Source organism: Rattus norvegicus, chromosome 7 (assembly GCF_021556685.1).
Source record: "Rattus norvegicus strain SHRSP/BbbUtx chromosome 7, alternate assembly SHRSP_T2T, whole genome shotgun sequence".
NCBI lineage: Eukaryota > Metazoa > Chordata > Mammalia > Rodentia > Muridae > Rattus > Rattus norvegicus.
Window position 1 is genome coordinate 13,696,184 of NC_141540.1, and position 25,867 is coordinate 13,722,050.

At 55.2% G+C, this 25,867-nt stretch overlaps 2 protein-coding genes across 6 annotated transcripts; one reads left to right on the forward strand and one right to left on the reverse strand.

Moving 5' to 3' along the window:
* The first annotated feature begins 1,884 nt into the window (after positions 1-1,884).
* Positions 1,885-19,853, forward strand: Tjp3 (tight junction protein 3). Of its 3 annotated transcripts, none has more exon segments than NM_001437966.1 (21): positions 1,885-2,079; positions 9,606-9,662; positions 9,742-9,851; positions 10,362-10,464; positions 11,562-11,889; positions 12,155-12,258; positions 12,439-12,598; positions 12,813-12,921; positions 13,060-13,121; positions 13,912-13,978; positions 14,141-14,297; positions 14,747-14,855; positions 15,162-15,408; positions 15,751-15,965; positions 16,781-16,876; positions 17,843-17,913; positions 18,269-18,479; positions 18,566-18,666; positions 18,998-19,258; positions 19,360-19,406; positions 19,665-19,853. In NM_001437966.1, coding segments are annotated over 20 exon segments (2,709 nt in total). In that variant the 5' UTR covers positions 1,885-2,079; positions 9,606-9,614; the 3' UTR covers positions 19,768-19,853.
* Positions 19,799-24,822, reverse strand: Apba3 (amyloid beta precursor protein binding family A member 3). Of its 3 annotated transcripts, none has more exons than XM_087559236.1 (11): positions 24,743-24,822; positions 23,587-24,263; positions 23,470-23,509; positions 21,891-22,036; positions 21,724-21,810; positions 21,482-21,643; positions 21,174-21,344; positions 20,663-20,875; positions 20,359-20,478; positions 20,112-20,249; positions 19,799-20,025 (listed from the first exon to the last, which is right to left on the reverse strand). In XM_087559236.1, exons 2-11 carry the CDS (start codon positions 24,145-24,147, stop codon positions 19,954-19,956), a joined length of 1,710 nt encoding a protein of 569 aa, XP_087415362.1. In that variant the 5' UTR covers positions 24,148-24,263; positions 24,743-24,822; the 3' UTR covers positions 19,799-19,953.
* Between the last annotated feature and the right edge of the window lie 1,045 nt (positions 24,823-25,867).

The following is a 25,867-nucleotide window of genomic DNA, read 5'->3' on the forward strand; positions in this document are numbered from 1 at the left end:
CGGAGCCTGGAGTCAACGCGAAGCTCTTAACCAATCGGATATAAGGACCGGACTTAGGGCGGCACCCAGTCAGGAGAGTGGCGAGCGCCCTCGAGCGAACGGTGCGGGAAGGACTTGTGTTCACGTGCAGTATGGGGGTGGAGGGAGGGGCTTCAGCAAAGGGAGGAACCTGACCAATTAGGGAACAGGGGTGGGGCTAAGGTGAAGTACGACTCACTAGCGCCTCCAAGCGTCCATAGACGGATGAACAGAGCAGCTCAAACAAACGAGAGGTAGGAGCGCCTGAAGGGGACTGAGATGGGGCGGGGCTTAGAGTCTACTACAGCCAATCTGATATTAAGGGCAGAGCCTAGACATGAGGCTCAGGATCACCCTAGGTGGACACTACACAGAAGGCAGAGGCAGCAAATCTATAGGCTAGAGATAATGCTAGCCTGGTCTACATAGCAAGTTCCAGCCTAGCCAGTGCTATATAGTGGGACCCTTCCTTAAAAAACAAACGAAAAAACAAAACAAGACAAAAACAAAAAAAATCCCCCACAACCGGGCGGTGATGGCTCACAATTTTAATCCCATCGCTTGGGAGGCAGAGGCTGATGGATCTCCAAGTTCAAGGCTAGCCTGGTCCACGAGTTCCAGGAACTCAGAAACCCACCTGCCTCTGCCCAGTGCTGTGTCTGAGTTATCCTCAGCTATATATTGAGTTAAAGAGACCAACCTGGGCTATACGAGTGTGTGCGTAAAAGAAATTTATTACATATATTAGAAGTGTATTTTAGGGGTTGGGGATTTAGCTCAGTGGTAGAGCACTTGCCTAGCAAGCGCAAGGCCCTGGGTTCGGTCCCCAGCTCCAAAAAAAAAAAAAAAGAAAAAGAAAAAGAAAGAAGTGTATTTTACTGTCATTTACAACATAAGTAATCAATAAAAATAAGCATACATCGTATTGCAAAATTTTATATATATATATATGTAATATATGTCGTTTGTTGTGTTTCTGAAACAGACATTTCAGCCTTAGCTTCCCCTTTGCTAGGATGCCAGGCATGGCCACCCTGCCTGTCCATTAAGACAGTTGCATCAAAAAGCGCATTGGTTGTGGCATGGACAGAAGTGAGTCAGCTTGACTAAAGCCAGGGCTTCCAAAGTGTGGTCACTGGAGCCCAGCATCAGCCCCTTCTGGAAGCAGGTTAGAAGCCTGAATCTGAAGGCTTCTTGCTGCAGGAACTAAGATGGGGCCACCAGCTCCTCCAGAGATGTGGACACCTGGTAAAAGCTGAGAACTGTTTGGGCATCACAGAAAGGAACTAGGTCAGGAGTGCTCGAATTAAGAAGAAGCAAGGTTTGAAAAAAAAAAAAAAAAAACCTAAAACTGGGAAGTCACAAGGGGCCAGGTGTACAGACAGGGAAGTCAATGCCGATAGATAATGATCTTGGGTGTGGCTAAAAGGTGCAGCCTGGCCTAGAATTCCCCTATGAGGGCTGGGGGGTGTGGTCAGGGGTGGAGACCCCACCTAAACTCCTCCAATGAGGGGGTCTGGGGCGTGGTCGGGGTGGAGTTCATAGTGATGAGTCGGGCAGTGGTTCAGTTTCGAGTTTTGAATATTCCAGTGTTTCCCTTAACGACGAAAGCGGGAAGCTTGACAGCGGGTGGGTTGCAGCAAGAGGCACAGCCTGTTCACCCCTTAGGATGCTCAGTGCTTTCTGCGCACCTATTCTGTAGCACTTGTAAGGCCGTGGGGTGCAGCGCTAGCTAGGCCTCTCTGGGTGCTCAGGGGTTAAGGCTTGTCCGGCCACGTGAGAGTACCTTGCGACTAAGCCACAAGCCCTCCCACCTGGGGCCGGCCTCTCTTGCATTCATATTGCACAGGACCTGCACACACAGCCCTGCCGGTTCCACCCGGCGAAGGGACGCACCCGCTGCTCCTTCCACTCCACTAGAGCAGCCGCGCTGAGCAAACAGGTTGTCCAGCCTGAGCAGCCAGGTCGGGTGTCCTCTCTACCACCCATGCCAGACAGCCGCCATCCAGGACTCAGCTGCCACCACCCATCCTGCGTCCACTCCCTCAGCCTTCCAAACGGGTAAGTCCCCAGCTGTGCTCATCCCAAGTGATCCCGTCTCAGGCTCCCGGGACCCCCAAGTTTGCTCTGAGAGCCTCCCATGGGAGCCGGAAGCTGGTATTCTGTGTGGACATCTGACACAGTTTCAGAAAGTTCGAGCGGCTGCAGTTTCTGCCCTGGCTCAGTGCCCAGGACGCTGCAGCCCAGCCTTCAAAGGGTCATTGTGAGCACAGGTGGTGTCTGGAGAGGCCAGCAGGCAAGGGGACCCTAGTTCCCAAGGGAGGCTGGCCTGCCCGTGACACTTTTGGGACATGGCAGAGGAAGTTGGGGTACTCCTGAACTAACTCTTGAGTTTTTCTGGAACTCTTCCTGAGGATCACCCCATATTTCCAAGGCATAAATGTGCCGCCTGAACTAGGTTATGCATTACGGGGATGGGAGAGGACAGGGGCTCTGTCAACTCCCCAGGGCATGTCTGTCAGCTTAGACTTGCATGATGAGAGTGGAATGGATGGACAGATGTCTGACAGGGAATTGACAGAGGAGTTGGGAGCTTCTGTGTCATTCATCCCAAGACAAAGAAAAACAATTCCTTCAGGATGGGGTGTCCAGCCACCCCTGAGTTTACTTTATCCAGGACGGGGGAGGATCGGGACCACAGGGTGGACCTGGCATTGGGAATTTTAACTACGGGCCATTGAACTAGCCCAGCCTGTTTCTCGTTTTGCATCGTGGAGAAGCCAATGCTACAGTAGCAGGCTCTGGTTCCCAACTCAGTTCCCAGTTACTTCGCACAAAATGAAGTGAGGCCCAGACAGGGACAGCTGCTCCCCCAGGCTGCAAAGTAGAGTAAGACTGTCACACAGGGGGCCTTAGAGCTGCCCTCAAAGAAACTGCCCCAGGACCGACATCTAGAAAAATCCCTGCCTATTTGGCCTGGCACTTCCGTGTGGTACCGGCTCTGGGGAAAGTCCACACTGAGAATTTAGGCTCTGTCCTTCCTCCTGGGCCTGGCCAGATGCCAGAGAGGCAGTGTTTGCTCAGGGTAGAACCCAACACCCTTTGTGGCCGAGGTCAGTGGGACACTCAGCTATGGGGACGGGCTGCCTAAGAATGATGTGCATTTATTGAGCACTTACTGTATGCTACGTATGTTGGGAACAAGGCTCAGAAATTCATATTTTGAAGACAGGATCTCACATAGCCCAGGCTGGTGTCTGTGTCCATAAGTAGCTAAGGATAACCTTGAACTTTTTTTTTTTTTAAGATTCATTTATTATAAGTACACTGTAGCTGTTTTCAGACACACCAGAAGAGGGCATCAGTTCTCATTACAGATGGTTGTGAGCCATCTGTGATTTGAACTCAGGACCTCTGGAAGAGCAGTCAGTGCTCTTAACCACTGAGCCACCACTGAGCCATCTCTTCAGCCCAACCTTGAACTCTTGATCTTCCCTCCTCTACCTCACATGTGGCTTGCTCTACCTTAGGAAGATGAAGACTGAACTGACGTCTGGGGTGGTGACAGGCCAAGGCAGAAGGTTAAGGCTCCTGCTAGTGTGCCAAGAATGGCTGGAGCCAGGGGCGGGGGACAGGCTGCTGAGTTGCCTAGGTGGGTGGTAGCCATGGAGGGCTGCGCATAAAAGGGAAATGGCTCAGTGTTCATGTGAGCCCTCTGGTGGCTGATAAGGGACGACGGTCAAGAAGGCTCAGGTGGAGGGGCTGTGCTGAGATGGAGGTTCAGGGTCAGGAGCCAGAGGTCAGTGGTAAGGCAGGAAAGTTGGCAGGATATCAGCACACACAAAACCCTACCCAAAAGTTAAATTATTGAAAGGGCGCCCAAGAGTTATGGAATGTCTTGAGCTAGAAACAGTGCTTGTCAGCCCCATGCTCATGGAGCCCCTAAACAAGGACATGTTAGCCCCGCTGCACCCTTGAACCAGACTGCTAGTTGGAATAAGATTTGGCAAATGGTCAGCACTCCATAAATGCACAAGTAGCTCCCAGAGGTACCTAAGGTTTTTGACACTGTCGAAGACACAGAGATGTGATTTGTACAGCAGCTGCAGACTGAGTGACAGCTCCCATCTCAGGTCTACATAGTAAGTTCTGGGCCAGCCTGGACTACGTAGACACCAGCACTGACAATAACCCCCCCACAAAAACAAACAAACAAACAACAGAAAGCTGTGAAAAAGACTTCAGGAGCAGTTTGAAGACTTCCTGGGAGGGGGTGGTTAAGGAACACCAGATGCCACTCCTGGTTCCCACGTGTTCCCTACTGGCTGAAGCTGGTATTGCAGTCCCAAGTGCTGGAGACTGGCTCAGGGAAGCCCAGGCTAGCCATTCTGAGTCAGATTGGAAGCCGTGTTTTGCAGAAAGGGAAACTGAGGCAAGGAGCCTTTGTGGTCTTGGTCGGCCTATCTCCTGGGCGTCCCCTGTTCTTTACTTTGCTCTACTGTGTACTTTGTGGTGATGAGCATCCACAGCTCAGAGGCCTGGACCTCATTGTGCAGTATGGGTTCCTCTAGAACTGATAGCAATCCTCCTGCCCCAGCGCTCCCCTCCTGAGCGCCACCACTCCTAGCTAGTTACAAAGTCTTTTATTAGTAGTGCATGTGGTGCATGTCCATGAATGCTCACGGACCGTGGACACCGGGGACAGGTTTCCGTTGCTTCTCTCCTTCATGGTGGGCAGTTCAATGAACTCTCCCTGGCTTCCTCCTCCCCCGGGTCAGTGTGAGCTCCATTGTGCCCCACGGCCTTTGCACAGGCCACGCCTCCTTCCTCCACTGAATCTTCCTGGCCCTCTGGCTCCCTCACCTTACTGTCCGGACCTAGATCCCTACCTCTCCTTTGCCCGCTGGCGCAGCCTTTTTTGTCCCTTCTCTTCAGAGCAGGGCCTGCTCCTCCCTCCTTGAAGACCCAGCAGTGTACACCATTGGAGTTGGAGCATTCCTGAATTCCGGTCAGACCTGTCCTGCCACACCTGAGGGGACATCACACCCTTCAGTGACCCCCGACTCCACCCCATCCCACAACCTCAAGCCCTGCCCTTCGCGCATGCCTCAGTTTCCCCAGATGTATGAGAATAGGCAAGCAGAGTCGTAGTTTCCCATTCTATACGCCCTTTCTGGCCTGCAGACATTGCCCTTTCCCGGCTGGCATCGGTACTGCAGCCCTGGGATGCACGCCTGTCTGGGATGCATCTGCTTCACCGCCTGTGCTCGCCCACCCCTAGGGGCGGTTGGAGAGTTTCTTTAATTCATAATCTCTAAACAAGTATTTATTCGTGTGTGCATACGTGCATATGCCGTAGCGTGAGGAGGTCAGAACTCATGCGGATTGGTGCTTTCTATTCTGTGCGGTCTGGGGACCGCACTCAGGACAGCAAGCCCCCCTCCCTAACAACTGTTTCACAGGACACTGAACAAGGTAGTCCTCAGGATTGGTCCCAGGTACTATGGAGGTTGAGGCAGGAGGATTGTGAGTTCCAGGACAGCTTAGGCTACAGGTGAGGCCCGGCCTCAGAACAACAGCAGAACCTGACCTAGGTGGTCTCCTTTAATCTCTGGAATCAGGTGCAACTTCCAGATGGGAAACTGAGGCACAGTAGCTTACAAATAGACAAACCACTTCGGTGCCCTTTTTAGTCCACCTACCCACTCTGCCATGCAGAACCTAGGATTTCGTTACCTATAACGAAATACTACCCACGGAGTAGGTAGTAACTCCCCGAGGGCACACAGAGAACAGGCAAAAGACCTGAGATTGAACCCACAACCTAAGGGTCTGAGAACACACGTTTTTCCTCTTAGCACGAAGTGTGTTGGTGAGTGGGAGGAAATGCGGGGACAGGACTGTCACCGTGGGCCCCCAGGTGCACAAGTGTTCACTGTGTAGCCCTGGCTGTCCCGGAACTCACTCTGTGCACCTTGAACTAACAAGCATCCACCTGTCTCTCCCTTCCAAATGCCGGGGCTAAAGGCAGCACCAAGACAGTGCAAAGACTTTGACTAGATTGTCTTGGCCAACTCTTTTTCTTTTCTTTTCTTTTTTTTTTTTTCCGGAGCTGGGGACCGAACCCAGGGCAAGTGCTAGGCAAGCGCTCTACCACTGAGCTAAATCCCCAGCCCCTTCTTGGCCAACTCTTGATTAGCCTTCAGAACCGCTCCAGCATGCCCATTCCAGAACTCTAATTTAGACACTCCCTCACTCCCTCTAGCTGTGAGGTGACAACTGGAGGCTGCTACTAAGCCCTTTGACCTTGGGTTAGGCTGCAGATCAATATTTACTAGTGAGGAATGTATGGGTGGAGCCAGTACTAGTCCGGCCTATTGAGGTGACTTCCTCCCACCTTGTGCCCAAGCCTAAGCTAGTCTGACTGGACCTTTCTACAGCTAACCCTCAATGGCAGGCCCTTAGAGGGAAGCAGTCTGAGTTTGATATATGAACCTGCTTGACCCGGGGTTGGGGATTTAGCTCAGTGGTAGAGCGCTTGGCGCAAGGCCCTGGGTTCGGTCCCCAGCTCTGAAAAAAAGAAAAGAAAAAGAAATAAAAATAAAAAAAAATGAACCTGCTTGACCCGGGAAAGGCCAGGAACACTACTGGTTATGTTTTTGAGGAAGGGTCTCACTGTAGCCCAGGCTGGCCCAGACCTCACTATGCAGACTGGGGCTTGCCCCAAACTCAGAGATCCTCCTACTTCTGCCTCCCGAGTGCTGGGATTAAGGCTAGAAAACCGCTTTTTTTGGGGGGGGGGCGGGAGGACGCGTTTACTTTTTTTTTATTTTAACATTTATTTATTACACCAGAAGAGGGCATCGGACCCCATTACAGATGGTTGTGAGCCACCATGTGGTCTCTGGGAATTGAACTCAGGACCTCTGGAAGAGCAGTCAGTGCTCTTAACCTCTGAGCCATCTCTCCCCCTACCCCTCACCTCGTTTGCTCTTGTTTCTTGTGTTTGGTGTTCTGCGGATGGCTGTGAGCCATGTGGATGCAGTTCCCTCGGAGGCTGCCAGGGATATCGGATCTCTGGGGCGGGCCACACAGAAGCTTGAGCAGCTACCTCTGGGTGCGGGGATTTGAACTCAGGTTCTTACACTTTCATAGCAAACCTTCCAATGCAGACACAGATCGTTCTCGTCTGGGCAAACTCTTAACCCACCTTCAGAACCCTCCCTGCAGCGCCCCTCCCTGCTCACCACACATTTGCCTCTTTGCCTTCTCACCACCTTCGCCTCCTCCCGATCCCTCGCAAAGCTTCTAACCCGCGGGCCGCCCGGGCGAACCTCGATGTGTGTTGGTACGTGGGAAGAGAAACGTCTCAGACCCGGTACTCCGTTCCTCCTGGCCGTGACCGCTCCGGGTTTTCCCGGCAGCCTCGCCCATGCGGTCCGCTACCCGGGCTGCCGGGCTCAGCCCGGCTTTGCGGGAAACCAGGACAGGATCGCGCTTGTCCGGATCGGATCGCGGCAGGGCCGGCGGCCGCTTCCCAGAGGCGTGCCGGACTGGGGCGGGGCGGCCTCCGACTTGAAGGAGGAAGAGCAGGTGCAGCCCGGAGCCGCTGGCAGAGCCGGAGAAAGGCGGGAGCGCGGCCCGGACCCCGCCGCCACCACCTCCGGCCCAAAGTGGGGGTCGGTTGTTTCCAGGCGCCTCCAGGTCCAAGGTGGGGGCTGCCCTACCGTTTCCAGGACGCCTGTTGTACACCATGGCGGTGAGATTCCAGGCGAGTTGTGCCGGGCGCGGGGAACCGGTAGTGGTCGGATGAGAATGGGACCCAGGCTTTCAAAACCCTGTCCACCTGCCTAACAGGCGGGAAAACTGAGGCCCGGAGAGGCGCGGTGGCTAGCCTACGGGTACATGGCGAGATAAATCTGTGAATTAGCCCCAAGAGCCACCTCTTGGAGCTTCCTCAGTTGCCCCACCCCACAGACCTGAGTTCGACTCCCACTGAGACACTGAGGCCGCCCGTGTGTGATCTTGAAAATGAGTAGCTGTGTTTTGTTTCGTTTCTTGGCCGCTAGCATTTATTGAGCACCTACTGTGTGCAAAGAGGTCAAGGAGCCTGGCGGGTCGGATGACTGTAGCCAGTTCTGGGGACCAGGAGGAATTTTGTTCTTCTGGCGTGGAACCCAAACTCCTACACAGGAAGAGTAAACTGAGACCTGTCTGCTGGGTCACACTCCAAGCTTTACGTCTTCGAGGTTTACTGCCAGTTTAGGAAGAAGAGGAATGACCTTCCCCCGGCCCCGCCGACAGACCTGTCTACAACCCCTCCCTACATCCCGCGCGCCTGGCCTAAGGGGAGGAGGGGCGGGTGGGGAGCCAGTGCCCCCGGGCGCATGGCTTATCTTACCCGGTCCCTTCCAGTTCGCAGGTGGCAGAGGCGGGGCCAGGCGCTCACCTGGAGGGGCGGGGCTGAGGGGCTTGGATCTAACATTTTAAACCCGCCCTCTGGTGGTTTTCAAGCTCTCCCAAAGCTCCTCACTGGGGACAGGATAAGGTCCCTAGAACCCCCATCCCAGACTACCCGGAGGGCTCAGACACAGGGAACTCTATGGAGGAAACGAGATGAGACTGTGATACCCCAGATTCCAAGGGAAGGGGGCGCCAGATGTGTACGTTGGATGGCACCTAAGCCTAGGGGCTCTAAAGGCTGAATAGGAGTTTGCCAAGGACTAAAGCTGACAGCAAGTCGCCAGGGTTGAGTGATGGAGAGGTCCGGACTTCCACAGCCAAGAGAAAGTCAGGGCCTGCGGAGCACAACTGAGAAATGCAGGAGTGGGCAGGGGTGGGGACCCAGGGGTCACATCAATCCTTAAGGCACAGGGAGTCCCAGAGGGTTTTAGACAAAGCCTGTGACCAGCCTACACCAGCTGGGACAAGCTGGGCAGGCTGGGACAAGCCTGGCCACCTGCCTCCCCTCCCCCTAAGGAGCCCAGGCACACTTGGGAAAGCCAAGAAATAAATAAAAATTTCACAGTCGAGTGCAGATAACCTTTGAGAGTGCCACCTGAAGATCTTTGCCAGGGTTTGTGGAGGTCCCCATGTGAGGAGGCTGAGGCAGGGGGATTGCCATGAGTTTATAGCTAACTTAGGCTGAGCAAGATCCCCAACCACCCAAAAGTAAACCAAAACCCAGTCATCAGAGCTGGGGGGAGGGGAACAGCTCAGCAGAGAGGGGGCCTGGCAGGTGGGGTCACATGACATTAAGAAGTCCTGAGGGTTCAGCCCTCAGGGGGGTAACCGACCATCCTTCCCAGGACTGAGAGAAGGCTCTGAAGACCTGGAAAATCTGGGCAGAAGGGAGGCTGGGATGTTGGGGAGAAGCCATGAGGCCCTTGTGCTGGAGCAAGGATAGCAAGGGGTCATAATGGGGTAAACAGGACAGAGAGGACTCTAGGGAAGACTGCGACTGTGATCCTGAGGAAGGTGGGAGCCATCGCGCCCCGAAGCTACTGAGGATGCACTGTGGAGGGTGGAGCAGGCAGTTGATGCCATGGCCTCCTCCTACCCCATGAGCCTGTCCCTGTCCCTACCAGGTGGCAGACATGGAAGAGTTGACCATCTGGGAACAGCACACAGCCACACTGTACAAGGTGAGCTGAGACCTGCCCCTCCAAAAGAGGCCCTGGGTCTGGGAAGTGTAACCCCTTGCCTGTTACCTGTGTCCCTCAGGACCCCCGCCGCGGCTTTGGCATAGCTGTGTCTGGAGGTCATGACCGAGCTGGTGGACCTGTGGTCGTGTCTGATGTGGTACCTGGAGGCCCCGCTGAGGGCAGGCTTCAGTGAGGCTCGGAGATGGCGGGTGGGAGGAGGGACAGTGGGGGAGGGGAGAAGGCACCTGGCACAGTCAGCTCTGTCAGCAGAGCCTGACTTCCTTGGCCTCATGTCCCTAACACTTCCTAGTCCCAGAGGTTGGGCAGTGCCTGAGGGCAGAATGGCAGAGAACTGAAACAGACAATCTCTGTCTGTTCTTTGAGCGCAGAGCAGTTTTCTGAGACCTGGAGATTGAGGCTCCTGGAATCTGGGTGGAAACAAACAGGTCCTAGTAACAAGAGGGTGATAAGAAATAGAGGGGGAGAAAGAGACAGACAGAGGTGGGAGAGACATGCAGAGAGACGGGGGGGGGGGTGTGTGAGAGACATACAGAGAGATAAAGGGGGAGAGACACTCAGAGACAGACATAGAGGGGGGAGAGACATGCAGAGAGACAGAGGGACCAAGAGACAAATATCACCTGATGGCGGGAGGGGAGGGGTGCAGTCCTGAGTCTCTCACTGGAGCCACTCCCTCAGGACTGGGGACCACATCGTCATGGTGAATGGTGTCTCTGTGGAGAATGTCACATCTGCTTTTGCCATCCAGATCCTTAAGACCTGCACCAAAACAGCCAACATTGTAAGTGAACAAAGGCAGGGAAACCTTTATTATAAGTACACAGACACACCGGAAGAGGGCATCGGATCCCATTACAAATGGTTATAAGTGATGTGGTTGCTGGGATTTAAACTCAGGACCTCTGGAAGAGCAGTCAGTGCTCCTAACCTCTGAGCCATCGCTATAGCCCCTGGGGAAACTGAGTTCTAATCCAATAAGGCAGGTGATCCTGTGATATTGGAGATGGAACTACACACTTCTTTTAGAATTTTGTTTTCTGGGGGTGCTAGGGCTGGAACGCAGGACACTTAGCCTGTGCTCCACCCTGACCACGCCCCCACACCCTCACTGGGGGGATTCTAGGCGGGGCTCCACTCTTGACCACGCCCCCACACCCTCACTGGGATATTCTAAGCCTGGCTCTACTCTGGCCTCCTTCCCACATCCTCGCAGGGGGTTTTAATGCGGGCTCCGCCCTGACCACGCCCCACACCCTCACTGAGCTATTGTAGGTGGGTCCAGCTCTTTTTTTTTTTTTTTTGGTTCTTTTTTTCGGAGCTGGGGACCGAACCCCAGGGCCTTGCGCTTCCTAGGCAAGTGCTCTACCGCTGAGCTAAATCCCCAACCCCTATTTTTTCTTTAATGATCTATTTTATGTATGTGGGCGTTTTGTCTACATCTATCTGCGCTCCAAAAGAGATTATCTAATGTCGGGAGTTACCGACAGTTGGGAGCCACACGTGGGTGCTGGGAATCGAATTTAGGACCTCTGAAAAAGCAGCCTGTGATCTTAATGACTGTGCTATCTCTCCAACCCCGATATTTAATTTTTGATCCCGCAGTGGGGATCTCAACCCCTGTATAGTTGGAACTACTGAGCATTCTGGGATAGTTTCACTTCCCAGCGGAATCAGACTGTAGGACCTCCTGGTTTGGCTGCTGTGCTGGATGTGTGGTCCATAGTTGTGCTCCTGTCCGGACGCCTGCCTCTGAAGTCACATACTGGCCCTTTGGTGTTGGAAGCCAGAGAGGCGCTGAATCCCCTGGGGTTTTTCTGTGGGTGGGGTGATCTCTCCCCTCTTCCTGCCTCTTCTGACATAACTCCTTCTGACTGACAGACAGTGAAGCGTCCCCGAAGGGTCCAACTGCCTGCCACCAAGGCTAGCCCAGCTTCTGGCCACCAGCTCTCAGACCAGGAGGAAGCTGACCATGGCCGGGGCTATGAGGGGGACTCCTCCAGTGGCTCAGGTCGATCTTGGGGTGAGCGTTCTCGCCGGTCCAGGGCTGGTCGCCGCGTCAGGATGGGCAGCCATGGGCGCCGGAGCTCTTGTGGAGGTTCTGAGGCCAATGGTCTGGACCTGGTATCTGGCTACAAGCGCTTGCCTAAGCAGGATGTGCTAATGAGACCGCTAAAGTCCGTGCTGGTGAAACGAAGAAACAGCGAAGGTGAGTCAGGCAGGGGGTGTGGTCAGGAGTGGAATGTGTGTCTCCCCCTCCCTAGAATCCCCAGTGAAAGGACTGGGGGCGTGGTCAGGGTGGCGCCCTGCCTAGAATTCCCCCCATGAGGGACTGGGGTCGTGATCAGAAGTGGAACACTCGCCTAGATTGGTGGCTGAAGCAGGAGGATTGCAAATTACTTCAAAGCCAGCTCGAATGATCTTGGCCTCCCAGCCGAGGAGCCCTGCCTCAGTTTCCCTCCTCTACCTTCCAGAGTTTGGAGTGAAGCTAGGCAGTCAGATCTTCATAAAACACATCACAGAGTCCGGCCTCGCTGCTCGGAACCGTGGGCTGCAGGAGGGAGACCTTATCTTACAGGTGAGCCCAGGCCCTTGCTTAGGTGGGGAAACTGAGGCCAAGGAAGGCAGTGTTCCCAGCCCTAGAAATTATTTCCAGTCCTCCCCTCCCACCTTGCTCCAAGTCAAATGTTTCTAGTCACCCCTCAAGCCCATATTTTCTAGACATCCTGGTCCTTTACTTGTACCCGGTTCCTTTCAGATCAACGGAGTGTCCAGTGCTAATCTATCCCTGAGTGACACACGGAGGCTCATTGAGAAGTCAGAGGGGCAGCTAACCCTGCTGGTGCTGAGGGACAGTGGGCAGTTCCTGGTGAACATCCCTCCAGCAGTGAGTGACAGCGACAGCTCCCTAATGGAAGGTGAGGAGCCCAAGGCAGGTGCAAGCCCTGTTCCTAGAGACTCAGAAAGGGATGAAAACTGAACTAGAGCTGCTCGGCATGACCAAGCTGGATTCTGTGAGGTTTGAGGGGGCCCCTGGCTCATCAAGGCCTTGATGTTCCCCCTTGTGACAAGAACCACATGACCACAAGAGGTAGATGTGACCCTGGCTGGCCTGTCGCCCTTCTCCCACAGACATCTCAGACCTGACCTCGGAATTGTCCCAGGCGCCCCCTTCCCACATTCCACCGCCACCTCTGAAGAGTCGGCGGAGCCCTGAGGACAGCCAGACGGATTCCCCAGTGTGAGTGAAGGATGATGGCCCGGGAGGGGGCCACACCTCATGTCTGTGCACCCTTGCTCTTTGCAGAGGTGACCCTGCATCTGTGAGGGTCCCTTGCAGAAGCATCACCAACTCACAGGATTCTGTCATCCCACCCAGGGAGACCCCACAGCCCCAGAGGCGGGAACGGTCGGTGGATTCAAGAGCCATCGCTGAACCAGGTGAGATGCTGGCAAGCGGACACCCACTCTCAGGGCTTCCTCACTTGCAGCCGCCATGCTGAACCAGCAAGAAGGAGAGATAATGTTGGTGGTTGTGGGGGGAAGGGGATGCCCGAAGCCTAAGTGTGAAGGGCAGGGCCTAGAGAGGCAGCTTGGTGAACGGCTCTGGGTTAGACCTGATGTGATGTGTTATAAAAATATAAAGAGAGGGAATTATGTTCTATGGAGGTCTGAGGAAAGGTGGTGCCACAGTGCGCCCATGCTGAGACATCCCTTCCCTCTGAGGGACCAGCTACATGACGGTATAGTATAGAATAGTTTATTCAGGACATGGGGAGGGGAGTTAAGAGGGTAGTAAGGCAGAGAGAGAGAGAGAGAGAGAGAGAGAGAGAGAGAGAGAGAGAGAGGAAGAAGAAGAAGGAGGAGGAGGAGGAGGAAGAGGAGGACAAGGAGAGGAGTAGAGTAGAGAGGCCGGCCATGAGCATGTGGAGAGAAGGGGAGAGGGGGACGGGGAGAGAAGGCATAAAGTGCCAAGAGAGAGCAAGGGGAAGCTGGAGCAGAAGCAAGAGAGTGAGGAGCGGGCAAGCCCCTTTTATAGTGTCAGTTACATGGCAACAGCCAGGGTGGGGCGGAGCTTAGACAGAATGCCAATCATATCTCTACTCTAAGGGGCTGGGGGCGTGGACAAGAGTGGAGCCCGGCCTAGAATCCCCTCAGCAAGGCTGGTGTGTTGCTAGGTGCAGTTTCTGTGTCCGGAGTGAAGGCTCCAGGTTTTGGTTTCTCATTGCAGAGTCTCCTGGAGAAAGCCGCTATGACATTTACCGGGTCCCTAGTCGGCAGAGCCTGGAGGACCGTGGGTGGGTACCTCAGATGACCATGTGGTGCCGTGGGCCCCACATTCTGTCTTCTTGGTTGTGGAATGTCATTAACTGCCATCTGGGCTGTTTGAAAAACCAAATCCTATAAGGGGTAAGGGCACCCTCCACCGCCGCCGGACTGATTGCCCTCCTCTCTGGTAGCTACAGCCCCGACACCCGTGTCGTGCGCTTCCCCAAGGGTGTGAGCATTGGTCTGCGGCTGGCCGGCGGCAACGACGTGGGCATCTTCGTGTCCGGGGTGCAGGCAGGCAGCCCCGCCGACGGGCAAGGCATCCAGGAAGGGGATGAGATCTTGCAGGTAACAAAGGACAAAGCATATGGCCCTGGATCCTCCTGGTGCCCCCCCCCCCCCCAGTTTCCGAGTCCCTTTTGTTGCCCAGGCTAGCTTGGAACTTGCCATCCCTCCCACTTAAGCTACTTCAGTGTTGGACTCTCTTAGGCCTGCGCGCGCCCCAAGCCTGGTTTTTCGGTGGGTGCCGGGGACACAGGTCCTCAGGTTTGCACAAGTGCTCCCCTAACTCTCTCAGGAGCTCCAGAGAGCTTTTACACTGTGGGATCTGTCCCCTCCCTCTCAGGACTTCCTGAGGCTTTTGGACCTGGTTGTCCTGAGCGTTGTCCCCAGGTTGTGTACCCCGGACCTTGTTTGTGATGCTCAGAGGTGGGCTGGGGACACCTGGGGAGTCATAGTCTGGGGTTTGGCAGGCAGTGGCTCTATTCCCAGCCTCACCCCCTGCCCTTTCCTGGCAGGTGAATGATATGCCATTTCGGAACCTGACTCGGGAGGAGGCTGTGCAGTTTCTGTTAGGGCTGCCTGCAGGGGAAGACGTGGAGCTGGTGATACAGAGCAAGCAGGACAGTGAGTGTCTCAGAGCTCGTGGGCCAGCCTGGCAGAGATCCGAGGTGGGGCGGGACTGAGAATGGCATCCGATGTCAAGCCCTGGCTCCCACTCGCCTTTAATCACCACACTCAAATGACCGAGGCAATACTCTGTGAGTTTGAGGCTAGCCTGCTCTACATAGACTATTAAAAACAAAACAAAACAAAGACCAGAAGCTAGCAGGGGCTCCCGGGTGGCCCCACAGGGACTTTATCCCTAGTCCGTCTGAGTGAGTCCCTGAGACAAATGGGCCCTCGGACTCACGCAGCCCCCTCTGTCCCCAGTCTTCAGGAAGATGGTCCAGTCCCGCGTGGGTGACTCCTTCTACATCCGCACACACTTTGAGCTGGAGCCAAGCCCGCCCTACGGCCTGGGCTTCACTCGCGGTGATGTGTTCCACGTGGTGGACACGTTGTACCGGGGCTCTGGGTCAGGCCACGGGCACAGCAGCCATGGGGGCCTCTGGCTGGCGGCCCGAATGGGCAGAGATCTCCGAGAGCAAGAACGAGGCGTCATTCCCAACCAGAGCAGGTGGGGGCGCTCACCATCCCCCATTGCTGAGGGCTCCCCGGGGTAGGACACAGTGACGTGTATGGCTTTATTTATTCATCCATCACTGAGGAAGAGTTCCCTCCCAGTATCCAATCCATCCCGGTTAACAGCATCTAGGGCCCTACATCCCTTGGCTGTGGCCTCATTCTCGATCTTCAGAATTGGGCGCGGCCTCTCCTCCCCTGCCTCCCTTCAGTACTCTGTGTTGACACTGAGCCCTGAGATGGTCCCTGCAATCTGCAGTTCAGAGGCCGCGGCTTGACTCCGCACCCTCGGTGACATGAACTCAGTTCTGACTCCCAGGTCCCCTGTGCTCTCTAGGGCCGAGCAGCTGGCCAGTTTGGAGGCCGCGCAGCGGGCCGCGGGCCTGGGGCCAGGCGCCTCAACAGGCTCCAACCCACGGGCCGAGTTCTGGCGACTCCGAGGTCTCCGGCGAGGGGCCAAGAAGACAATGACCCAGCGGAGCCGCGAGGACCTGTCGGCGCTGACCAGGCAGGGACACTACCCACCCTACGAGCGAGTCGTGCTACGAGAAGGTGGGTAGCTGCGGGCATGGGGTGGGGGGAAGGTGAGGACGACTCATCGAAGGAGACCGGACCCTCCTCCCAAGATCACAGAGGCTCAAGGCCATAGCCAGCTGTCCTCAAGATGCCCTGCTTCCTGTTGGTAACAATCCTGTCACCCCAGCACTTGGGAGCCTGAGGCAGGGGGTTTCTGTGAGTTTGAGGCCAACCTGGTCTAGATGGAGAGTTCCAGGACAGTCAGTGAAACCCTGTCACAAATAAATGACTATAAAAACTTCTATGAGGGGGCTGGAGAGATGGCTCAGCGGTTAAGAGCACTGACTGCTCTTCCAGAGGTCCTGAGTTCAATTCCCAGCAACCACATGGTGGCTCACAGCCATCTGTAATGAGATCTGATGCCCTCTTCTGGTGTGTCCGAAGATAGTGACAGTGTCATATACATTAAATAAATCTTTAAAAAAAAAAAAAAAACCTTTTATGAGAAATAAAAGACCCATGGGTGCTCAGTTTACACAAATGGGCAGACTGCATCTCAATAACACTTTCTAAAATCAAGCCAAGAGTCAGACACTGCATGGCTGTGGCTCCTGCCAGTCCACTCATGGAATAGTCCCAAATAGAATCAGAAGCAAACCAACTTCCGCTTTTGCTGACCTTGGACTCCAAACAGTCCTTCTGCCGTAGCCTCTGCCCAGGCTAGGTCTGCACTATGATGCCTGGCTTGTGTGGTACTTGGAATGGGGGGTGGGGGAGGGGACTTCCGGCATTCTGAGCGAGCACCCTGGCCCCAGAGCCTGGCCTTGTCACTCACTCCCTCCACTTTCCAGCCAGTTTTAAGCGCCCCGTGGTGATCCTAGGACCCGTGGCAGACATTGCTATGAAGAGACTGACAACAGAGGTGCCAGAGCAGTTTGAGATTGCAGGTGAGACAATGGTGTCATGGCATCTGGGGTGATGATCCCAGCAACCGTAACATGGCCTGTCCCCCATCCACCCACCCGTGCCCAGGCCGGACATCCTCAATAGTCTGGGCCCACAGAATCCTTAGCCACTGTGCTTGGAACCAGGCAAACACAGCCTTTGTTTGCTGAGAGCCGTTCCGGTTGTGTTTTTTAATTTTGTTTCATTCCTCCTGTGAGGATGTTGAGTCTCAGGACAACCTGGTCAACTAAATGAAACCCTGTATTCAAATCAAGGCTCCACCCTCCATAACTGGGCCCGGGGTCCAGGTGGAGGCAGGGTGGGTACAAAGTCAGCTCTGGCTACATACAGAGTTGGAGACCAGTCTGGGCTACATCAAACTCCGTCTTTAAAAGCACTAAATAAGAGGGGAAACTGAGGCCCATGAACATTGTTCCAGGTGTGCATTTAGCAAGTAGGGTGGCTCTGGGGTTTTTGGGGAGCCTTAGAGGGTTGTGGGAGGCTGGGTGTGCCTCACATATAGAGTCAGATCTTACAGGTTTCCATACACTTAGAAAGGAGGCCCCTGGGGGAGGCTGGATAGGGCCCAAAGGGCAAAGCTATCGGCCACCTCACCAGTCATCAGATGATACAATTGCTGGGGTCCATGTGCAGAACAATGAAATGTTGGGCCTCTGCTGGGCTCCCTGCAGCAGCATTCAAAGCCTTTCAGTGGAATATTACTCAGGCAGGAAAAATGAAGGCCACACTGGTTCCTGGAACCCCCCTGCAGTCTGCATAGCTGAAAAGTCGCAGGGGCAGGAATTGGGATGGGGACGAAATTTGTCTGCAATGGGGACAGCTGCAGTATGGGGAGTCAGACTCCATTGGAACACCCACACACACACACACACGCATAAGGATCACAGGTTCAAGAAGGGTCTAGGCACCATGAATGTGCCATTAGTGGTGTCCCCCTGCCTCTTCAGAAAGCGTGTCCCGGACTGACAGCCCATCCAAGATCATCAAATTGGACACAGTGCGGGTGATCGCAGAGAGGGTAAGTGCAGGGATGGAGAAACGGAAGCCCCATGTGCTGAGTTGCCTCCAGGGAGTTGGGTGTTTGTGGCTCCTGCAGTATTTGGGTCCACATCCCTGAGCTCTGGAGGCTGATTGTCATGAGTCTAAGATTAATCTGCCTTACACAGACAGACCTGTGTCAAAAGGGGAAAAAAAGTAAAAAATGACACAAAACCACTCAGCTACAGAGGTAATCCTAGCTCCCTGGATGCAGAGGCAGGGGGATTCCTGGGGTTCCCACAGATCTGGCCAATAGATGAGCTCCAGGATCAGACACAAAACTGACCGGGAGAAGCTGAGGTCTGCTGTTACCCCAGACTCTTTGTCTATCTCAGGACAAGCACGCACTCCTGGATGTCACCCCCTCTGCCATCGAGCGCCTCAACTACGTGCAGTACTACCCTGTCGTCATCTTCTGTGCTCCGGAGAGCCGGTCAGCGCTCAAGGCCCTTCGCGAGTGGCTGGCCCCCGCCTCTCGCCGCAGCAGCCGCCGCCTGTATGCGCAGGCCCAGAAGCTGCAGAAACACAGTGGCCACCTCTTCACCGGTGCGCGGAGGTGGGGATGGGGGGCGCTGCTGGGGGCGGGAGTTCCTGCCTACTGACTCTGCCTTGATTCCCCCTGCTCCCCGCAGCCACCATTCCCCTGAATGGCACTAGTGACTCCTGGTACCAGGAAGTCAAGGCTGTCATACAGCAACAGCAGGCGCGACCGATCTGGACTGCGGAGGACCAGGTGCCGGGTAGAGGGTTGCTATAGGTGTAGCCTAGGTGAACCCTATAGGTAACCAAGTTGTGGCTTCCTAGTACCCAGTAGCCGATATAGTACCAAAGGAACCCTTAGGGAAGAAAGCCTAAAGGGGTGGAGCTGGGAGTTGTGGGATGCTTAGGAGTTGGTCAGAGTTGAACTCCCGATGAAGGCCTTGATGTCAGATTTGGGACTTGGCCTAGAATCCAGAGGCAACCATCACAGGTCCACGGGTGACCAGGGCATGGGGCAGCAGAGGCTAGCATTCAAAGTACAGGCCTTGGCTTCCCCTGAGGTCATAATATACCCGTCCTCATAGCTGAATGGCTCATCCGAGGACCTTGACCTGCCGGGCCATGGGCTGGCCGCCAGCTCTGGAGACCTCAGCTGTGACAGTCGGGCTAACAGCGACTACGAAGACACCGATGGGGAGGGCACCTATACGGATAGAGAGGGCGAACCCCAGGATTTCGATGAGGAAGCCCCACCCACGGCCCTGGCCCGGTCCTCAGAGCCTGTGTGGGTAGATGACCACCAGGGGCTGATGGGTCATGGGAGGATCGCAGCCGCGGAGGTGCAGGTGGGCACTTGGCCCTGCGGGATGGGGGGGACACAATCGCACCCCTGAAACCCCTCCACGAATGTCAACGGGGGTCACCGTCTTTCTTTTCTTCGCTCCAGGCCGACAGCCACTACACCCCGGACCAGCGGCGCCAAGACAGCATGCGGTAAGTGTTCATGAAGGATGCAGGCCTGAGGCAGGGCCACTCCACGCCCCACAGGGCTCAGGGCTTCCCGAAGGAACGGGCACTGGGGCTGCGGCTTTGTCTTCATAGGATGTGAAAGAGTCCCAAGTCCCAAACTACATTTGAATACCCGGGCTTGCTCATCCTTGTGCCCACCCTGCTAGGTGGGATCGGTGTGGGAGGGTGAGGTCACGAAGCACACCAGGCTACGAAGGCCCCGCACCTCCCTCCTGTCCCCAGGACCTACAAGCATGAGGCCCTGAGGAAGAAGTTCACAAGAGCCCGGGACATCGAATCCTCTGACGAAGAAGGCTATGACTGGGGCCCAGCCACCGACCTGTGACCTGTGCAGTCCACCAGCCTGCCACAAGCCCTCAAGCTTCTGACCATTTAATAAATCTTTAAAAGTATTTTTTACATTAGAAAATAGCACAAGACTGAGGATTCTTTGGTCCCCGCCGGCCGAGGGGTGACGGTGGCGGGGCGAAGGCACACGTGGGCGGGGCGAAGGCACATGTGGGCGGGGCGATCACAGGTATACTGGCTGTTCCTGTCCCGTGAGCAGTCGGTAGGTGGCAGCTGGCATGGTCTTGATGTGGATCTAGGGATCAGAGGTGAAGAGTCTGGTAGAAGGGTCAGGGTGTTGGTGACAGGGTCAGGTGACCGGGTCAGGTGACCCACACATACTTCTCTTGTCTCTGTGAGCAGCTGGATAATGCGCGCGTGGGGCATGGCCACCACACTCTGCCCATTGACCTCAATGATGCGGTGTCCAACGCGGACTCCACCACGCTCAGCCGCACTCCCACGCAGCAGGCTGCAAATCTGAGGGGAACAGCGCTCAGGACCCGCCCCTAGGTCATAGGCTAGTCTCCACTCCCTAGGCTGTGGGCTAGCCCACACCCCACACCCGGCCTGGGGGTCCCAGCCTCACAATGCCGTTCTCCACACAGAAGCCCAGCTGCTCGCGCACGTGGGGCCGGTGGATGACGGCCGTGGTGACTGGTGGGCAATGGATGATACTCAGCGTCACGGATGAGTGTCGCCGTACCTCCTGTGGAACCCACCATGCTGCTCAGGCCTCTGTGGACCTCAGTTTACCTACCCATCAAACTCCCAGGGAACATGGGGATATGATTAGTGATACCATACAGTCACTGAACTTAGGAGACCCTGTTAATGGGCTTCTACACAACCTACCAAGCCCCGGGGGACAGAGCCCACAGAATCTGACTCACGCGCACAGCGGCCTGGCAGGCGGCCAGCGACAGCCCCACCAGGCTGGTTCCGTTGATGGCAGTGACACGGTCCCCTATGCTCAGGGCCCCGCAGCGCTCGGCAGGGCCCCCGTGGAGGAGGTTGGCAATGACCGCGGTGGGCAGCAGCGAGCCCCAGCCTGACTCAACCAGCGCGACACCCAGGCCCTCCCCAGGCCGCTTCTGGATGCAAACCTGGGGGCGGAGCCGTGTTGGGGGCGGAAAGTGAGGCGGGGTCTCAGCAGGGGCAGGGCCACATTCAGGGGCAATGTGGGCGGAGCTTCACCCAGAGAGAGCAGAACCTAGCTCAGTGTGGGGAGGGCTCAACGATGGGTGGGGCTTCGAGAAGGGAGCAGGGGAAGTGTTGGGAGGGATCAGGCCTAACTCGGGTTGGGCTCTAGGGGGTACCTCGGTGGGGTGGGATCAGCAGGACAGGGGACAGGGCCATGGTCCCTTGGGTAGCTGTGTGTGCTGCAGTAGAGCAAGCGCTCACCTCCCTGCAGTTCTGGCTGTTGCAGAAGTGGTCCAGGTCGCCATTGTGTGGGTGACTGGCAGAGGCTGAAGGCTGCATGCCCACCTGGCTGGGGTCGATTCTGTTCTCCTGCAGGAACTGGCTGTAGGCGATACTGAAGGCCTGACCGATGGCTTGCGCAATGAGCTGGGCCTGTGGAAGGCAGTACACTCCTATATGTCCTGCAAAGCCTCAGCTTCAATGCTCACTCCTTCAAGATGCCTCAAGGTTTCTAAGCCAAGCACTCTCACCTATATGCTCTGGAGGGGGCATGGCTCACGGCTACTCACATCCTCTGAATGGAAGACATGGCATAGCATCTTGTAGAGCTGCCGCTGGCGGTCCTGAGAAGTTGTCCTCTTGGCCAGCCGCCTGCGCGCCATCAAGACCAGCACAGGCCCAATGTCCGCGATGTAGGAGATGGTCTGCAGGGCATGGTCCATCAGGGCATCCTGTGGACACACACTGGGTGGGCTGAGGGCATCTCTGGGACCCCCAATATTCACGACAGTTGAGCCAGCCCTCCGGGTACCTGGGAGTCAGCAGCCAGCACTTTCACGCGCTTAGTGGAGATAAAGATGTCTACCTCGGTCATGGGCTGGGTCTCACCTTCAGGGGCCTGCAGGGTAGGGAGGGACACAGGAGTTTGAGGTGGTTGGGACACTGCACCCTACAGCGCGGAACCCTGCCCTGGCTCACCTTGACCCGATCCATGGCCTCCTGCGCCTGCCCCATGCGTGTGCTGGGCGGCGGGTTGCGCTCAGACAGCAGCTGGGTGGAGCCCAGGTATTTCGCCCCGAAGAGGACTCCGTCCATGAGCTCCTCCTGTCCACAGGGACCTGGAACTGCAGATGACAGTGAGGGGTGCAGCCAGGCCGGCCCATCATGAGGCACTCCACAGACTCTGGGATCCCCAGTCCCTGGGCTGTTGCTCAAGAAACTCATGGTTCTGTCCCATGGCTTAGCATGCAGAAGACCCTGGCCTAGAAGACTCCAGAGGGCTCAGTGTATGTGGCCAGCTCTGTATCTGCCACTCCCAGGAACCCTGGGAAGTTTTACCCCTACTATGAGGCACCCTCAGGGGGAATGGATCCAAAACAGGACCTCCTGACCAGGCCGGAGCTCAGGGCCTCACAGTGGTGAATCAAATCCCTGATATTCTAGAGTCAGGCAGGGCCTGTGATATAGCTCAGTGGGTAAAGGCACTTTCAGCCAAGCGAGATACCCTGAGTTTGATCCCTGGGACAAGGAACTATGGGCAGAGAACTGACTCCCACAAGTAACCCTCTGCCATATGCAATAAATGCAAAACATAAGAAATAAGGTCAAGGCCATTTTCCACGATGATCTAGAACTCTCTCCAGTCAGCCTGGGGTGTCTCCAAGTCCAGGTCCTCGAAAGCCCTCTAGCAATCCCACCCACGATTCTTGATCTCATGACCCTTGCTCACAGTGCCAGATCATTCTGTTTTGTTATTACTTTTTAAACCCTGAGCTATGGAGCCAAAGCTGGTGTGGAACCTGCCATCCTCCTGCCTCAGCCTCCTGGGTGCTAGGGCTCCTGTTTTACAACTTCCAGGTTACCCCAAAGGTAACATCTGGGGCTCTAAGCACTCCCTTTTGAGTAGGATACTATTCCTTCTGTGGTTCTAGAACTCTCCAAACTACATAGATGCAGGCAAAATTCTAAGATCTTGGCCCTCCTGAGATAAATCCCAGCGTCAACCTTGATTCTACAGCCTTCTGCGATACAGGGCTGTGCGGCTGCTCTCACCACTGCAGCACTCCCTGGCATGGGAGAGTTCCAGAACATTCCAGTCTGACAAACTGCTTATTCCCAGGCCTTCAGGGCAAGGATCAGTAACCCCAGGAACCTCTGTTCCCACTTCCCTGGTACTAGGTTCTGGTTGCTGCCTCAACTGGCTTTTTAAATGGGCTATGAGGATTCAAACCCAAGTCGTTGTGCTTCTGTGTCAAGCACCACCCCACTGAGCAGTCTCCCCAACCATCAAAATTTGCATAAAACTGTAAACGCCATTTTTAGCTCACAAGACTCCACAGAGCAGCCTGGAGCTGGCCTTTGCCAACCAGTGTTTAAACCAGTGTGACTTCTAGAACATCCTACAGCTTATGTCACCGCTTGGATATCTAGGATCTACTCTAATTCAATTGTCCTCTCTAGACCTTGATCGTTGCTGGCAAATTTTGTGTCATGTTTGGGAACCCATTTTTGGGCTGTTCGAGAACATTCTGATTCCTGTGTGAGAATAAACACTCACCCTCGGAGACGGCAGGGCACGAAGCCAGGGTCTCCTGGCTCTGGAAGATAAAAGAGGGACAGGACTGAATCCCCAGCCATGGCTGAGAGTCAGGGGTCAGAGGAGGTGGACACTAACCTGGGTACCCACGGGTGGATCTCGATGTGTCACCAGGGGTGCTGTCTCTAGCCACAGCTCCGGGGAGCTGCTGGAACTCCTGTTGTCTGCTGGCTCTGTCCCTTCCATCCATCCAGGGTCCCCACCGGGGTCCTCTGGTGGCTGCAGAAGGCGGGGTGCAGCCTGTGCAGGATCTGGGGGAACGGATTGGGCAGGCAAAGAGGCCTCACACCTCAGCAGACCCAGAAGGTTGTCCCCACCTGCCTCGGCTGACAGGAGCCCACCAGCATCCAAATTCTCCTGGGTGGCTAGGCCTTGGCCAGTGGCAATGTGCAGGGGACAGGGGGCTCCATCTGGGAACTGGCCACCCAGGTCGCTGGGCAAAGCTTCCAACTGCTGAACCAGCGCCCGCACACTGGATGTGTCCAGCTCCATCTCGCTCAGGGTATCGGGGCCTCTGGGCCCTAAGGCCCACTGCGTGTTAGAGGGATGGTCCTCAGAGGGAACCTCGGGGCCTTTGGGCTCCTCCAAGTCCATGGTCGGGGGCCCTGGGGGATGCTGGGGTTCTGGCAGGAACTCCATGTCTGGGATCCAGGTTCAGGCCGGCATTGTCACCAAGCTGGAAGACGAGGGCTCTGAGTGCGGAACTCGTAGACAAGCCATGGTCCTACAGGTGTCAGGTTCCATTCCCATGGGGCCTGCCAAGGAGGAAAGGCCCCCATTTCACACAAAAGTCAGCCAAGAACTCAGGTGCCTGCCCCAGATCTGCGGCTCCGGACCTCAGAACTCAAGCTCCAGACACTAGAACTGAGGCTGCGGACACAGAACTCAGACATTGACGGTAACTCAAGCACTGTCCTCCAGAACTCAGGCTTCTGTCCCTAGAACTCAGGCTCTGTCCTCTAAAACCCAGGCTCTGGCCCCTAGAACTCAGGCTTGGGTCGTGGAACTCAAGCTGCTCCCCTAGAATTCATGCACTGGTCCTGGGAACTCAGGCTCCGGCCCCTAGAACTCAGGCACTGACCGTGGAAAACTCAGGATCCAGCCCCTAGAACTCAGGCACTGACCATGGAAAACTCAGGCTCTGTCCTCAGAACTCAGACTTCAGCCTCAGAACTCATACACCGCCCTCGGGTCGCCCACTGGAGCCCATCCGGTCCCGCGCGGCCCGCAGTACCTGTGCCTCCGGCCCGGGCGGAAATATCCGGTGCGCCTGTCCTTCCAGGAGAGTCAGCAGCTCTCTGGGATCCCAGCTTTGGAACCGGATCATCGGTCAGTGCACTATCCAGGCATATTGCGCATGCGCACTCACGGAGGCCTGCTGGGAAATGTAGTCCCCGCGGCCGCTCTCTCCTTACGCGGAATCGCTAGGGTTGCAGCATAGATAGTAGACCACAGGTTCGAATCCCAAGACTCCAGGAACGGAGGAGAGGCCCAAACCGGCTTTTCTATTCTAAAATCGGGTTCTGCATCACTTCACGGCACAAACGGCTGAGGTAGGATATGGGGAGAAACCAGGGAGGATAACAGTAAAGATCGTGTGACTTAAAAATTTGGAAGTTATTGAGGATGGACTTCCAGTTTGGATCTCAGTAGGGATCTATAACAGCACAATCTCGAGTGGACAGGGGAATTTACAACGCGGTTCTAATTATAGACTAGGGACAATGATAATCCCTAAACTTAACTGTGTGTTCTCAAAGAGTTCACCTGGTTAGGTTTGTTAGCAGTGAATCTAGAATATTCTAGCACTAGTGTATTTATTCTTGAGACAAGTTGACTTCGAACTCCTGATCCTCCTGCCTCAGCTTCCTGTGTGCAGCCAGCTTCCATTTCTGTGGTGCTGGGAGTAGAACCAGGCTGCTACCAAGCCCCAATCACCCCCCACCCCCTTCTTCTATTACTACAGGGATCACTATGTAGAGTAGGCTGGCCTGGAACTCACCTCTGTCTCCCAAGTGTGGGGTTAAGTGGGAGTTCATCACACCTGGCTACCCTTATGTTCAAGCCAAGATCTTATATAGTTTAGGCTGACCTCAAAATTGCTGTGTAGGACAGAGTGAACCGAACTCCTGATCCTCCTGCCTCCACCTCCACATCACAACTGCCGTCCTTTTAAGCTTTCAAAAATTTCACATGGGATATAAACATGAATTTACTGTGACTTTTTAAAAATTTTTAAAAACATTTATTTATTTTGTGTATGTGAGTACACTGTCGCTGTCTTCAGACACACGAGAAGAGGGCATCAGATCCCGTCACAGATGGTTGTGAGCCACCATGTGGTTGCTGGGAATTGAAC